This window comes from Rattus rattus, chromosome 1 (assembly GCF_011064425.1).
Source record: "Rattus rattus isolate New Zealand chromosome 1, Rrattus_CSIRO_v1, whole genome shotgun sequence".
Lineage (NCBI taxonomy): Eukaryota > Metazoa > Chordata > Mammalia > Rodentia > Muridae > Rattus > Rattus rattus.
In genome coordinates, this window is record NC_046154.1 from 151,112,027 (window position 1) to 151,125,298 (window position 13,272).

General features: G+C 38.8%; 1 protein-coding gene across 4 annotated transcripts in view; it reads right to left on the bottom strand.

Moving 5' to 3' along the window:
• Positions 1–211: 211 nt before the first annotated feature.
• The window catches only part of Jph1 (junctophilin 1), a 96,557-nt gene continuing 83,496 nt past the window's right edge, over positions 212–13,272 (bottom strand). The window contains exons 4-6 of one of the 4 annotated variants that reach the window (XM_032906990.1): positions 11,638–12,281; positions 5,170–5,265; positions 212–662 (exon numbers count right to left, since the gene is read on the bottom strand). In XM_032906990.1, the coding sequence (XP_032762881.1) occupies positions 5,185–5,265; positions 11,638–12,281 (725 nt within the window). In that variant the 3' untranslated portion in view covers positions 212–662; positions 5,170–5,184. Of the gene's footprint in view, positions 663–2,729; positions 5,266–11,637; positions 12,282–13,272 lie in introns of those variants that run through there. The other 3 variants (XM_032906981.1, XM_032906998.1, XM_032906972.1) reach the window with 3 other exon arrangements.

A 13,272-nucleotide genomic window follows, 5' to 3' on the forward strand; every position in this document is an offset into this window, starting at 1 on the left:
ACTAACTTTTTATTTGACCCAATCACTTGATATATAACTTTTTTCTTATTTTACCGAAGCTCAAGCTGGCTTTGGGTTCTATCATCCTACTTTAGTCCTCTGAGTGCTGAGATTATAGGAGATAGAGCTGCTCCTAAAATGCCATTGGTAGCTCTTTGGTTTTCTTTTTTTTTTTTTTTAATCAACTTTAGAAGGAGCTATTTGCCCATTAAGCACTTGCTGTACTAGTTAGATGTGGTTATCCAAACACCCATAGAAAATGAGAAAATTAGATGACTTTTGACCTCTCTCTCCACTGTGTTTGCCTTTACTGCACAGGATGGTGAACCCTGTACTTATTTTCTTCTACCATGTGCCATAAATGATGAAGTTGTAACATATACAGTCCTGAAATAGGCCTTTATTACTTTTTGGGGGAGAAAAATGGATTTTGCTGAATACTCAATATTCTTCACATTTTTACGTTTGCCTGAGAAAGCCAATATGGGAATCAGCATGATACTTACTTAAAAGATGGCAAGTGATCTTCTGTGGGATCCTGCTATACCACACTTAGGGATGTGCCCAAGGGACATTTCCTCTTACCACAGAGGCACTTGCTCTACCATGTTCACTGCTGCTCTATTCATGATGGCCAAACTTTGGAAATGACCCTGATGTTCCTCAACAAAAGAAAGGATAAAGAAAATGTGATAGATTTACAGAATCAAGTATTATTCAGTCATTTAAAAAAATCATAAAATTTGTAGGCAAATAGATGGAATTAGAAAAAAATCATCCTGAGTTAGGTATCTTAGACCCAGAAAGGCAAACATGGTATATATTTGTTTATATGTGGACATTAGCTGTTAAGTCAATGATAGCCAAACTACAATCTATAGAGCCATAGAGGTTAGGTATAGAGGGTATAGATAGATCTTGGTAGGAAAGGGAAATAGAATACATAGTTATGGATAGATGGGTGGAGGTTGGACCAGAAGGATCAAGTGGAGAGGGGAGAGGAAGTTGCGGGAGGGAACACAGGTAGAAACAACTAAAAATTCAGGGGTATTTGAGGGGGTAGTATGGAAGCTCAATACAGTAGAAACTTCCTAAATTATACACATAAAAGGGAAACTAAATAAAATTGCCAAATAATGGGGGAGACAAAGTCACAACTGGCTATTTCTCGTCACCAAACAAAGCTTTCAGTAGTGTGACTTGGCTATGTCTAATTGAGTTGTTGGTTAAAGGTTTCCCATGGGAACTCCCAAACAACTCAGGCTGTTGCCAAGACTATAAGTTGCTTTTCACAAGCTGACAGCAAGTCCCCATTACTGAAGACAATGCTCATATAACTCGAACATAGAGAAGATGAGTGGGTACCAACATATATCCTTCAACCCTATGTTCTAGTGTCTCTGGTACAGAAGCATACTCTACACACTACCAAAACAAAACCAAACCAAACTAAAACACAAACATCAAGGCAGCCCCAAACCCTTTGATCAACAAAGGTATCCCGCCTGCAAGATATGTTATTGTAATGGTGGCACAGAGTCTGTGGGAATTATCAATCAATAACTGATTTGACTAAAGGCCCACTCCAAGAGAGAACCCATACCCAATTCTGCTTGGGTGACCAAGAACCAGAGATTAGATAGCCCAGGGACTTAGGGTAAATCAAAACACTACTAGTCTAAAACAAAAAAGAAAGAAAGAAAGAGAGAAAGAAAGAAAGGAAGAAAGAAAGAATAGCAACACTCCCACCCCCGCTGAAAAACGTCGTAGTGATGACTCCTAGTGATATTCTGCTATATTCATAGATCAGTTCTTTGTTCAGCCATCAAAGATGCTTCCTCTTGCAGCAGAGCTCTAAATGGGAAATCTCTCCCTTCAGAGCTCAAAGAACACAGAGGAAGAGGAAGGAGAAAGAGTTAAAAGCCAGAGCGGATGGAGACACTAAAAAAACCCCAAGATCCTCTAAATCAACATGAGCAAAGCTCACATGAACTTACACAGACTGAGGCAGCAAGCACAGGGCTTGCACCAGCTCCTCTGTGTATTTATTATGGCTTCCAGTTTAGTGTTTTTATGAAATTCCTGAGTGTGCAAACGAGCATGACTCTGATTTCTGGGCCTTCTCTAGGACTCTTTTCTTTTTTTGGCTTGTCCTATTCAACTTAGATGTGATAGTTTTGTTTTATCTTTACATTATCTCTAACAAGCTTGTTCTTTTCTAACAGACAGAAAGGGAGTAGATCTAGATTGGAGGGGAGAAGTTGGGAGGAGTAGAGGGAGGAGAAACCATAATTAGGATATATTATGCAAAAAAGAATCTATTTAAAATAAAAGGAAAAAAGAAAAAGAAAAAAGTCCCAGTAGAAAAGCAAGAAGACAGAGTGGAGCAGTGTGCCTGCTTTCTGCCCTGTGGCTGTGCTGGGCTCTTTATTCCCTTCTATTGTTAATTCTTTAGGACATATCTTTTATCCATATTTTATTGAATTGCTTTAATTGTAGGCACATGTGTGTGAACATACACATACCATGGTGTATGTGTGGAGGTCAGAGGATGACTTTCAGGAGTCTGTTCTTTTCTTCTACCATGTGGGCCCTGGGATTGAACTCAGGTCATTAGGCTTGGCAGCAAGCTGGCTAACCTGCTAAACCATCTCATTAGTCAAATTCTCTCTTTTAGTACTACCATCTCTAACATCCCCCACACCCCAATCAATAATTCACTCACAGAGGAAAGACATCTCGAACTTTATTAATAACCAACATTTTTATTAGGGCAGTTACAGTTGTGGAAACTGTACATTATACATTTTGGTTTTAAGGATTATAAATTAAGGAACCCACTGGTAGGGTTTTTCACAGCAAGAAACTTTAAATAAACAAAGTCATGTTTTATTAAGTACATTGGCAGACTTCATGTGCTGTCCAAAATGTAGAGTACAGTATAACAACCCATTAGAAAGATCCTTCATGGAAAATACAGCTGTGCACATTTTAGAAAAATACCCACAATTTGAGCTTTGTTTTAAAAAAGCTTATAAATCGTATATATTTATAAATGGAGCCAACAAGCTCACTTTATAAACATCCTTTAGTTCTCTGTTGCCCATTATTTTCAAAGCATTACACATTTAAATAAACACTTATTCAGATTAAATATTCTATTTCTTAAAAAAACAAACAAACAGCCTTCCCAGCATAAGGAGCTTCAAGGGTAGGAACAGGCAGGGAGACTATGCAGACAACAGACAGACTTAGTTTGTTCTTGAGTAAAAATGGACTCCCTAAAGTCAAAGCAAAATGTAAAAAATAAATATACAAGTTGTAATTTTATTTTCATTTGCTCTCTTTCTGCCTTCTTCTTTAATCCATATTGGTCATACCCAAGAGTCTCAATATATTGCACTTCTGCAGAAACCACCACTGGTTTACTACCCTGTAGGTGATGAAGCATGTGGTCCTCTTCTGTGCTATCAGGGGAGTGACACACACTGTCTCTGCAAAGGCCCCTAAGTAAGAGACTCGGCTGACACCATGATATCCTGGATAAACGTTAGGAAGACTTCCCCCTCCACAAGGCAATGCCTTTAAGAGATTCAGACATATCTTTCCTACACTCATTTCTTTTTAAATAATTATTTTTTTTATAAAGATCATGTAGTTTCCCTAGTTAAGCATGCTTCTGAGTAAATTATATAATAGAAAAAAATCAACATCAGAATGATACAGGACAGCAAAAGACAAATATTTAAAATAAAACCATCTAAGTCTTTAAAATTTAAAATAGAATTACAAAACAACTTTGAAAAACACTGAAGGCAGAGAAGGGGCAGTGACTTAACAAAACTTTACTGTCTACCTGAATGCATTCAACCAAAATTCGAGCTGGGGGTGGGGTAGAGAAAGAGAAGAGTAGCTATTAATAGATCTTGCTTAACTTTCATGGGAATTAACAGAGCCACTGACAAGATTTTATTTGGTTGTAACATACGTCAGCAATGAAACCGAACCTTTAACCACTGATTACTGCAATCCATGCAACATTTTGACTACACTTCTTGGTAATATGTAGTCTTTCAGCTTGTAAAATGTAGCACCTGAGTGCGTCAACAATTCACCTCAATGGTGTTAAAAATATTTAAAATTAAATTATTTCTTTGGAAGGTATAATACCTTCAGATCACTATATTTTAAAGATAAATAAATCTTTTATTGGTTTAAAAAGAATAAACAACATGAAAACAATGTATTGCTATTAAAATAAACACTATATATTTTTTAACTAGTCTTTTGTTGTTGCTTTTCCTTGAGATGCAACCTGTGTCTTCTCATCCAGCCAGGATTGCAAGTGGAAGATGACTATGCGGTCAAATTTAAATAAACAGCAAAAATGAGCAGAGTTGTGCACAAGCAAATGAAATATTCCCTTCCAGAACATTCCAGGAGATGTTAACGCAGCAGGTCACAGCAGAAGACCTCTGAGTGATGCTGCTACCTACTTCTTCTAATGAGATAGGAGTGAATGTTGGCGCCATGCCCACCGCAACACAATCCTCAGACTGCATTCCTCTGGCAGTCTTCTCAACCCAGCTCCCTACTAAAAACGTCAGATGGTAAAATAGTAAGGCAGCTGTTGACTTCCATCAAAAAAAAAAAATTGCAGGTCCATACATTTCCAGTTTAGTCACACTCTGCTAGGACAGATGGAGTAGCCAACGCCAAGAACTTCGCCGGATGGGGCTGCTTCAGCAGATTTTAAAAAAGAATCATTATTAAGCTCTGCTTTCCAACATGGCTGTATGCTTCAGCTCCCAGAGGACCCCAAAGACACAAAGCATTCCTGAGGAGCCTGAAAGGTCCTCTGGCTGAATTTTCCAAGTTTCATCTCTCTTGTGATCCCATCCCAATTCAAGCCTCCTTGCCTGTGTCTGAGCCTGACTGGGGTGTGGCAGTTAAAGGGATGAAGACACCAAGGCAGAACTGTGGGTTCAACTCCACTAGCTGTTATGACTTCACTGAAGAGTCAAAACAGTTACAGCAATCGGTAACCATACTGAATCATAGGCAGAACTAAAGTGAAGGACAATGTCACTGTCTTAAAAAACGTTGTAAATTGGAATTGGAGAAAACGATGTTACTGTGATGTTTTATAGAAATTAAGGCTATGCTTACCTTTCCTAATTCCAATCAAGTCAGAAAGTGAACAAAAAGAATGGCCAACCCAATATTCAACAACATGACCAGGACAATCATGATGGAATTAGGGCCCTGTAGGAGAAACAGAACAGAGCAAGCACAATGTTTCCATGTCAGTATGGCTGCTTCACAGAAACCCATCACCAGAAGCAACTAGCAGAAATGCAAGCATAAAACAAACATTGTGGCAGAAACTAAGGCATGAAAGAAGGTACGAATTAAAAACAGTAATGTTACATTTAGATGTTGTCACCATCCAACTTCCACTTAAAATTAGTCTAGATGTGAATTAAGTTTAAAAATGTCTTCAAGCTGGGTGGGGTGGCACACACCTTTAATCTTAGCACTCTGCGTCGAAGTCAACCTGGTCTACACAGTGAGTTCTAGACTAGCAGGGCTACATAATAAGACCCCATCTCAAATTTTTCTTTTTCCTGTAACAATGTACTCTATTCCTCTCCCACACTGGGAAGAGTCATGGGAAAGGAGATGGGAGGGGGAGGGACTCAGTTGTTCTTAGGGAGTGAAAGGGTCAGAAAAGAAGAGCGGCCTCTCCTCAAGGCTGTCAGAAAACAACGAAACCAGAGCGTTTCATTCCTCCAAGGAAGAATTCAGAACACTCAGGGAGGTGCTTTTATTTTTGCAGGGTCTAATGTAGCCTAGACTGGCCTTGAACTCACTAAGAAGTAGCTGAGGATGACTCTGAATTTCGATTCTCCTGTCTGTGCTTCCTACTGTGCTGGAATACAGGTGTATAACACCCTCCGGTTTATGCAGGGCTCAGGGCTGAATTCAGAGCTTTGTGCATGCTAGGGAAATATGCTACCAATGGAGTTACAGACTTAGCCCTCAGCTCAACTCTTCCTTTATTCTGGACCTCTTTCTGGGTTCTACTCCCTCCCTCCTACAAATGGGAAGTTGAATAATTACAGAAGATAGATTTTTCAGCTCTAACTCTGTTTCTTGAATCATAACCTGTAGACTCAAGTATATTGAACCAACAGTTGACTCCTATTTCGACAAATCTTACTAGAATAAATACCAGATAATCCAAGGTCACCAAGCTTTTATTTGTAAAAGTAAACCTTATTTGGCTTAGCTATTCAGGCTTTGTGGTACCCAAAGAATCTGCCTTTAGAATTACAAGATCTTGGTATTTAAAAAATATTATTAAAATAGCACACAATTCTTAAATAGTAGTGTTCTTCTAGAATGCTTCTCTGTCAAATGTAAACTGACTTTTGAAAAGTTTATTTTTATAAAACTTTTTTGCCTAAATGTTCATGTGTTTGTGAATGGGGGGAATTTACTGGTGTGTGTGTGTGTGTGTGTGTGTGTGTGTGTGTGTGTGTGTGTGTGTGTGTGTGTGTGTGTGGTCTTTGCATACATCACAGCCTGCAGGGTACTGATCTGTGAGAAGCAAAAGAAGTAGTTTAGTTGAATAGGACTCAGTAGATGTTTAAAACTTCAACAGTCTGACCTTATGTAGTTTATTTTAGGCATATTTACACAGCACAATTTGGGAAAAAAAAGTTCTCTGGAGACAATTCAATTTTGTGTGCATGACAATACTTAAGATTTGACCATGTCAAACTCTTTGTATAAAGGACATCTTTCACAAAGATGAGTTCTATGGATTAACTGAGAGATCAGGTGAAGATAAAGGTCTGAGGGAGGATCTAGTGTGGTCTCAGCCACACAGTGCAAAGGTCATGTCTCCAGTCTTCTGGAGAGAAAAGGGGATATATATCTATATATCACCCTTTAAAGAGACAGCCTGGGTGTTTAGCATTCCATGGTCCCCCATTGCTTATTTATGAATAAAAGGGCCTCCGTGTCATCTACCTGGGCCCATGTGTGTGCTTGGTCTATAGATGCCAGAGAGGGTGTTGGATCTCCTGGAGTTACGAGCAGGTGTGTGCCATCATGTGGTGTTGGTAAGGAAACTTGGGTGCTCTGCAAAGCAGCAAATACTCTTAACTGTGAAGCCACCTTTCCAGTCAGACCTAATTGTTCTAATTAAGTGTACCAAAGGAAGCAGTCACATTCTGAGAACCAAGTTAAGTTTGTGTGGAAACAAGGTTACAGGAACATTGATCATGCTTTCTCTGGTGACAGGATTGAACAGGGAAGTCTGGTCAAGTGTTCATCTTCCAGGCTGGGGCTTAGCTTAGGCTGTCTATCCCAGACTGAAAGACATCCTACTCCATGTGACCATGGGTCGCAGCTCTCTGGTGGAGGTCACAGTGCCCTGTTCTTTCTGTCATAACACTTGTCACAGTCTATTGCCATCTGTTGCTGTATTGTCATTTTCCTACCTAGTCTCAGTGCCACAGTATCAAGGGCTTTGACTTTTTCCTCACTGTGTGTTCACTACCTCTCTAAGTGCTGCTCTCCTCAATGTTTAACAACACAGGAGAAATCACTGCAGTGAAGAACAAGTGCATTGTTAGTAAACTGGGGTGTGGGGAAGAGAAACAGCCCCCATTTCTTAAGTCCTAAGCACATAGAAGAAAAAATAGTGTTTAAATGCTAGGCAGTAGACTAAGCATCTCTAAGTAGATTATCACCTGTTTTTATTTGTTCTACCCACAAGATTATTAGTTCCATATTAGAGGGCACCATGAGGATAAGCATATTAGAATATTTATAAACTATTTATGAATCCAGGTTCTTTAGAGGCAGAATTAAATATCATACTGTCCACTGGGTACTCTAGGCTCTTTTCTCTATCTCTACAAAAGCTCAGACCTTAGTTTAAAAACAATTTCTAATGAAGATATGCAAGGTAACATTGTTACCTATATCTTTCAATTCTTAGAGAAACAGAAAATCTTACTAACCTCCAACTATTCAATAAACAGGTGAGTAGTCATGGTGGTTCATGCCTGCAATCTTAGCACTCTGAAGGCTGGCACAGGACAAATGCTATGAACTCAGGGCCAGGCTGGTGTACAGAGTGAAGACAGCTGCAATAAATGGTGAGTTCTAATCTATGCAGCTTCTCAACCAGGGCAAACTTTAGATGTAGAAACTCATAGAGCTCAAAATACTAGATAATGTTCAACATCTCATCTGAGCATAGAATATATGCTATGGCTAGTCATGCTTTGGTTAGACTTTATTTTTAAGTGTGCAATTTGGGATTATGTCAGTTCTATGGGGCTGGTACATTTAATTCCTCCCCAAGATAATGGGTACATAAAGGATAGAGAAAAGTTTGGGTGAGAACAAACCTGTATAAAGTTCAGGGCCAGGGAGGATCCAGGACATAGAATCACAGTGTGTCTTTGAAAACAACATAGGTCTGTGTACTACAATGGCAGAATGCCTTCCTAGCATACCCAAGGTCTTAGACTCAATCCCAGCCAAAAGAAAAAACAAATTTAAGTCCCAGGTGAATCTTTAATTTCCATTTTGTAGATCCCAGCAAAATGCTGTGAGTTTACATGAACTCTTTTGAATTGATTAGTACTCTAGGCTTTATCTTGGGTTGAATTTAGTAGCCTAATTATATCTCTTCAAAGTTTTGGCCTGCATTTTATTGAATTTATAATGCAGCATCAATGATTAAATGCTTTATCCTGAATGAAAACTACATATATGTGTTTCCTACTCAATGCACATATATATTTATCCTGTATATGCTCTGATACATATTCATATTCAGCCTACCAGTGTAGCCCCACTTATGAAGCTATTATTGAAAAATCACTCAGGAAAGATGAGCATAGACCAGCAATGGGAGGCTCTAAAAGCCACCAGGTGAAAATGATGGGGTGCTAGGTTTAACTGGCAGGTACCACTCTGTGACCTCAGTTTTCTTTAGACACCTTGCACAGGCTACTGGGTGAAAAGCTTTAAGGTAAAGTCCCATAAATAAGGCTGTGGTGGTCAGGGGTGGCTTAAAATGGCAAAATGAAGAGAAGCTTAGTCCTGTTTCCCCAGACTGATTGGGACAGGTGTGATGGGAAGCAGCAGGAAGGCAGACGCTAGTACACATCAGGAGAAACCTTTGGTCATTTAGAAAACAAAACAGAGGATGGCAAATTATGAGACGATATCCTGCCCATGTTAGGACCACAATCTGCGGAGCCCATCTTCTCATGCTTGTTAAGATTCCCCTAAGATTCTCTTAGGGGAACTAAGAGAATCTGTATCTCAGAAGATTTTCTACATTTTCTAGATACTTATCCAGGCTGAAAATAAAGAAATAGAATTTATTGAGCCATTTATGAGCTATTTATACTTCAACTAGTAAGCCATTGATAGTGATAATAACCAAGCCCTTTGAGCATTAACTTCCCTCAGTCCTGCATTAAGAAGGTAACAATTTCCCCTGCAGTTCACACAGAGTACTGGCTGATTAATTATGGTATCCTCTACATGCTTGCTTTTTGTCGGTGTTTTTATGAATTTTCAACGGTTCATTATAAATGTTGAACTTGCATAGTGCTCTCGATTGTTCAGAACAGCAGGCAGCACTCCACTGTTTCAATGGTCATTCACCAACTATTCTAAGCAGTCATGTGTTACTACCTAGCTCCAGGGAAGAGGGCTGGCACTAGGAATACCAGGCAGCTTCTCCATGCTATTAGGAAAGCACCATTTTCTCATTAAGGCCAGTCAATCTGACTCCTCAGTTTGGAATGTCATTCATAGAGGAAGCCTCAAATTCAAGGGGAATGTAGGGCTGCTGAAGCCATCTCATACACATGCAGTTTGGGTTTTGATCACTGAGCCTGAGTTGGAAGATGCTTGGCTTACATCAAGAACCTATACAAAATACCCAATAGGGGTAGGGAGTGGGAGGGGGAGCTGTGGGATGGGGGTGGGAGGGAGGTGGTGACTGGGGGGGGAGGAGTAGAGATTGTGTTGGAAAGTGAATTAAGAGGAAACAAAAAATGCTACACATTACCAAAATCTATGCTTTTTCTAAATACAGTGGCAATACACAGAACACAGTACTACTACAGAGAAAGGTTCGTAGGCAATAGCAATATTTTTTTCCTTATCACAGACTGATGAGGGGAATATAGGGCACATAATTCCATAGCAGTATGTGGGAAATTAAATGTCCTATTGGGCAGACAAAGATGCAATGTAGTCAGAAGGGCACTGTTTAGATCCACCCCTTGTTAATCAGATAAATGGATACTATATATACAAGAAGCCCTATTCATTATAAATATTCAGGTTGAATGTCTAATAAGAACTGATTGTTTCATACAATGAGTCAGTAGTGGTGGAATTATAATAACAGTTAAGGCATATCAATGTTTAAACATTTTACAACAAATACTAAATATTCAATCATCTTAAAAATTAGCCTGTCTTAAAAGCTATTTACCTCCACAGAAGTTGCTTCTTACAACATTATTAATATAGTTGGATCTGATTAAATTATACTTAGCTAATGAAAAAGTAGAGACTAAAAAACAATATTATATAGAGATATTAGTAAAAATTAGCTTAAGTTACTTCAAAAGATGGATTGTATTTCTTTAACCCTATGAGTAGATGGAATAAAATTAAGACAGTCTATAATCTTGAACAGGATTCCAGAAATGCATATTTTTCAAATTACCTGTACCATCTAGAGTCTTACCCTCTGAGTTGTATTTCATAGTGAAAAGGACCACCCAGAGGCATATATGACCAAGATAACATACAATTTATTTTAAATCACTCACTTAACTAAACGGTTCTTAAAAAAAAGATTGGATATAAACTCTACAGAACTCAATAAAATCCAAGTTCCATATAGTACTTACCAAATTGACCTCATGTCAAGGGACACGTAGTAGACATTCATCAATAACACAAAGCTTACTGGCCCAAACAAATTAACCTGTTTAAGACTCATCAACAATGGCTAGCATCTACTAGACAGTTGAATCTAGGAACATCTGCATCTGGAGATGTATTATAAAGTAATTATGTTGTTGTAAAAGTTTTTCATTTGGGAAGAAAAATATTCTTGCTGCAGAGCCTGGCTCATTAAGTAAAATACAAATTACATATTTATGAGAATTTACAATGGCTGCAAGTGATGTTCCTTTGTATAAAGGGCTAAAGGAAGGCTTAGAATTCCTAGTTGCTATGCAGAAAGGTGCTAGCTGTGGAAACTTGGCCATGTTTCCCTTCTAGGGGCCATTGAGTAGGTAATTAAGTTCACCAAGACATATTGATAAACACTTGCTAATGCATGACAGGGCTGGCCAGGTCTGAGTCCTACCTGAATTGTCTGCAGTGGGTAGCTGAGTAGGCACAGGATTTCTGCTCAGAGAACTCTTTGCTATCATGAGCTACAAACATGTTCTGTTCTACTCTAAACAACTCAGTGAACTGAGGATCTTTGTCCAGATGTGGTCAAGATATAAAACCACCCACCACATACTGCTCCCTGAACAAACCCAAGAGAAAAGCTCATGAGAGACTTACGGAATTGGCTTCTTTTTCTAAAGGAGGGCAGGTATCATTGCTTGCTGTATTCTTTGGTATAGCAAGTTCAGACTTCTTTGCTTTTGGCTCAGTTTTGCTTTCTTTGGCAACTGGTTTTGTCACAGATTTAGGGGGACTCCACTTGTTAGGTGATGGTCTAGGTACCAATGCTGAGGAAGACTGGCCGACTCCGCTGTCATCCTCCCTGTCTTCTGGAGGATGCTGGGGCGTGTTCAGTTTAACATAGTAGCCATGATACTGAGAGTGCAGCTCCCCATTGCTGGGGTTGGGGACATAGTGGCGGCCAGAGTACTTGGACACGGTTGCTCCCAGTTCCTTTGAAGGAGCCTTTGACATCAAGGGCTTATTAACAATGGCTACCACTTGTTCCTCAGCCGTGTTCCTTTTATCGTGACTGAGTCTTGCCCCTGAGCTGGGGTTCTGTTTCTTCATGGACTTTGGGGAGGAAGGCTGGGGAGAGTGGCTCTGTTTGGGACTTGCCTCAGGAGACCTGGGGGGTGTTGTACCTTTGCGATAAAAATGAGGTGATTCCTTTGGTGATGGAGGCTTTTCTGGGACCTTTTCTTCTGGATTTTCTTTAATATCTACCCCCTCTTGAAATCTTTGTTTGATATAATCAGGACCTGGAGAAAAGGAACAGAAAGGAAAGGAAAATGATAAAAGAATAAGTTGTAAAGGCTTTCAACCTAGGTGACTATCATTTTCGCTAAATGAGATCAGTTTCCTCCCTCCCCCTTGAAGATACTTATAAGGTGTGAACTTGTTTCAGTGTGCAAGGAAAGGATTATTATTGAAAAATGCTTTTAAAACTTGCCACTTTTTATAGTATACTGATACTATAAAAGATAGAAAAAATGTACTCTTCTCTAAAATTTCTAACACTTTTTACTTGAAGAACATGGTTCTTTGACATGAACTCATAGAGCAGAACTCATGTTAGTCAAAACCCAACAAAACTCATTTACCCCATATAGGTAGGATAATTAAAGCATGAACTTGCATAAAGAAATAAGCTTATTTTTGTCTGATTAACTGTTTAAAGAGATCTGCACTGTACAGGGAGAGCCTGCTAAGAGGCTGTTTATAATCATTGCTGAAACTTTCTGGTCAAGAACAATGTTTGTCTGGGCTGTGCTCTTTGGAACAACTTCTGCACAGTAGGGACATGATACTAGCAGTGGCCAAGACGAGGCAGCGTCATCTCTGGCTCTTCAGTCTCAGGGTTTGTATTTAATCTTTTAATATACTTCAGAAACATTTACAACAAATTTTTTAAAATTCAATTTAAAATTATTTATTTTTTAAAAGTAGCAACTAGAGAAATAGCTCAGTTGATAAAGTGTTTGCCACAAAAGCCTGAGAAAAAAAGCTGAGTCATCAGAACCTACATAACAAAAGCCAAGTGTAGTTGTGTGCTATTCAGTAAAACTGGTCTAAGATCACACATATAACTTATATATGTTATATATTTTACTGTTTATATATTCTATATGTAAATATATATGCATATAATTTTAATATACATATATACCTTAAAGTAATACTTGAATATTAACACATTTTAAATGAGCTTTATAAATAGTTAAATAAAACAAAACAAAAACAACCCCCTGC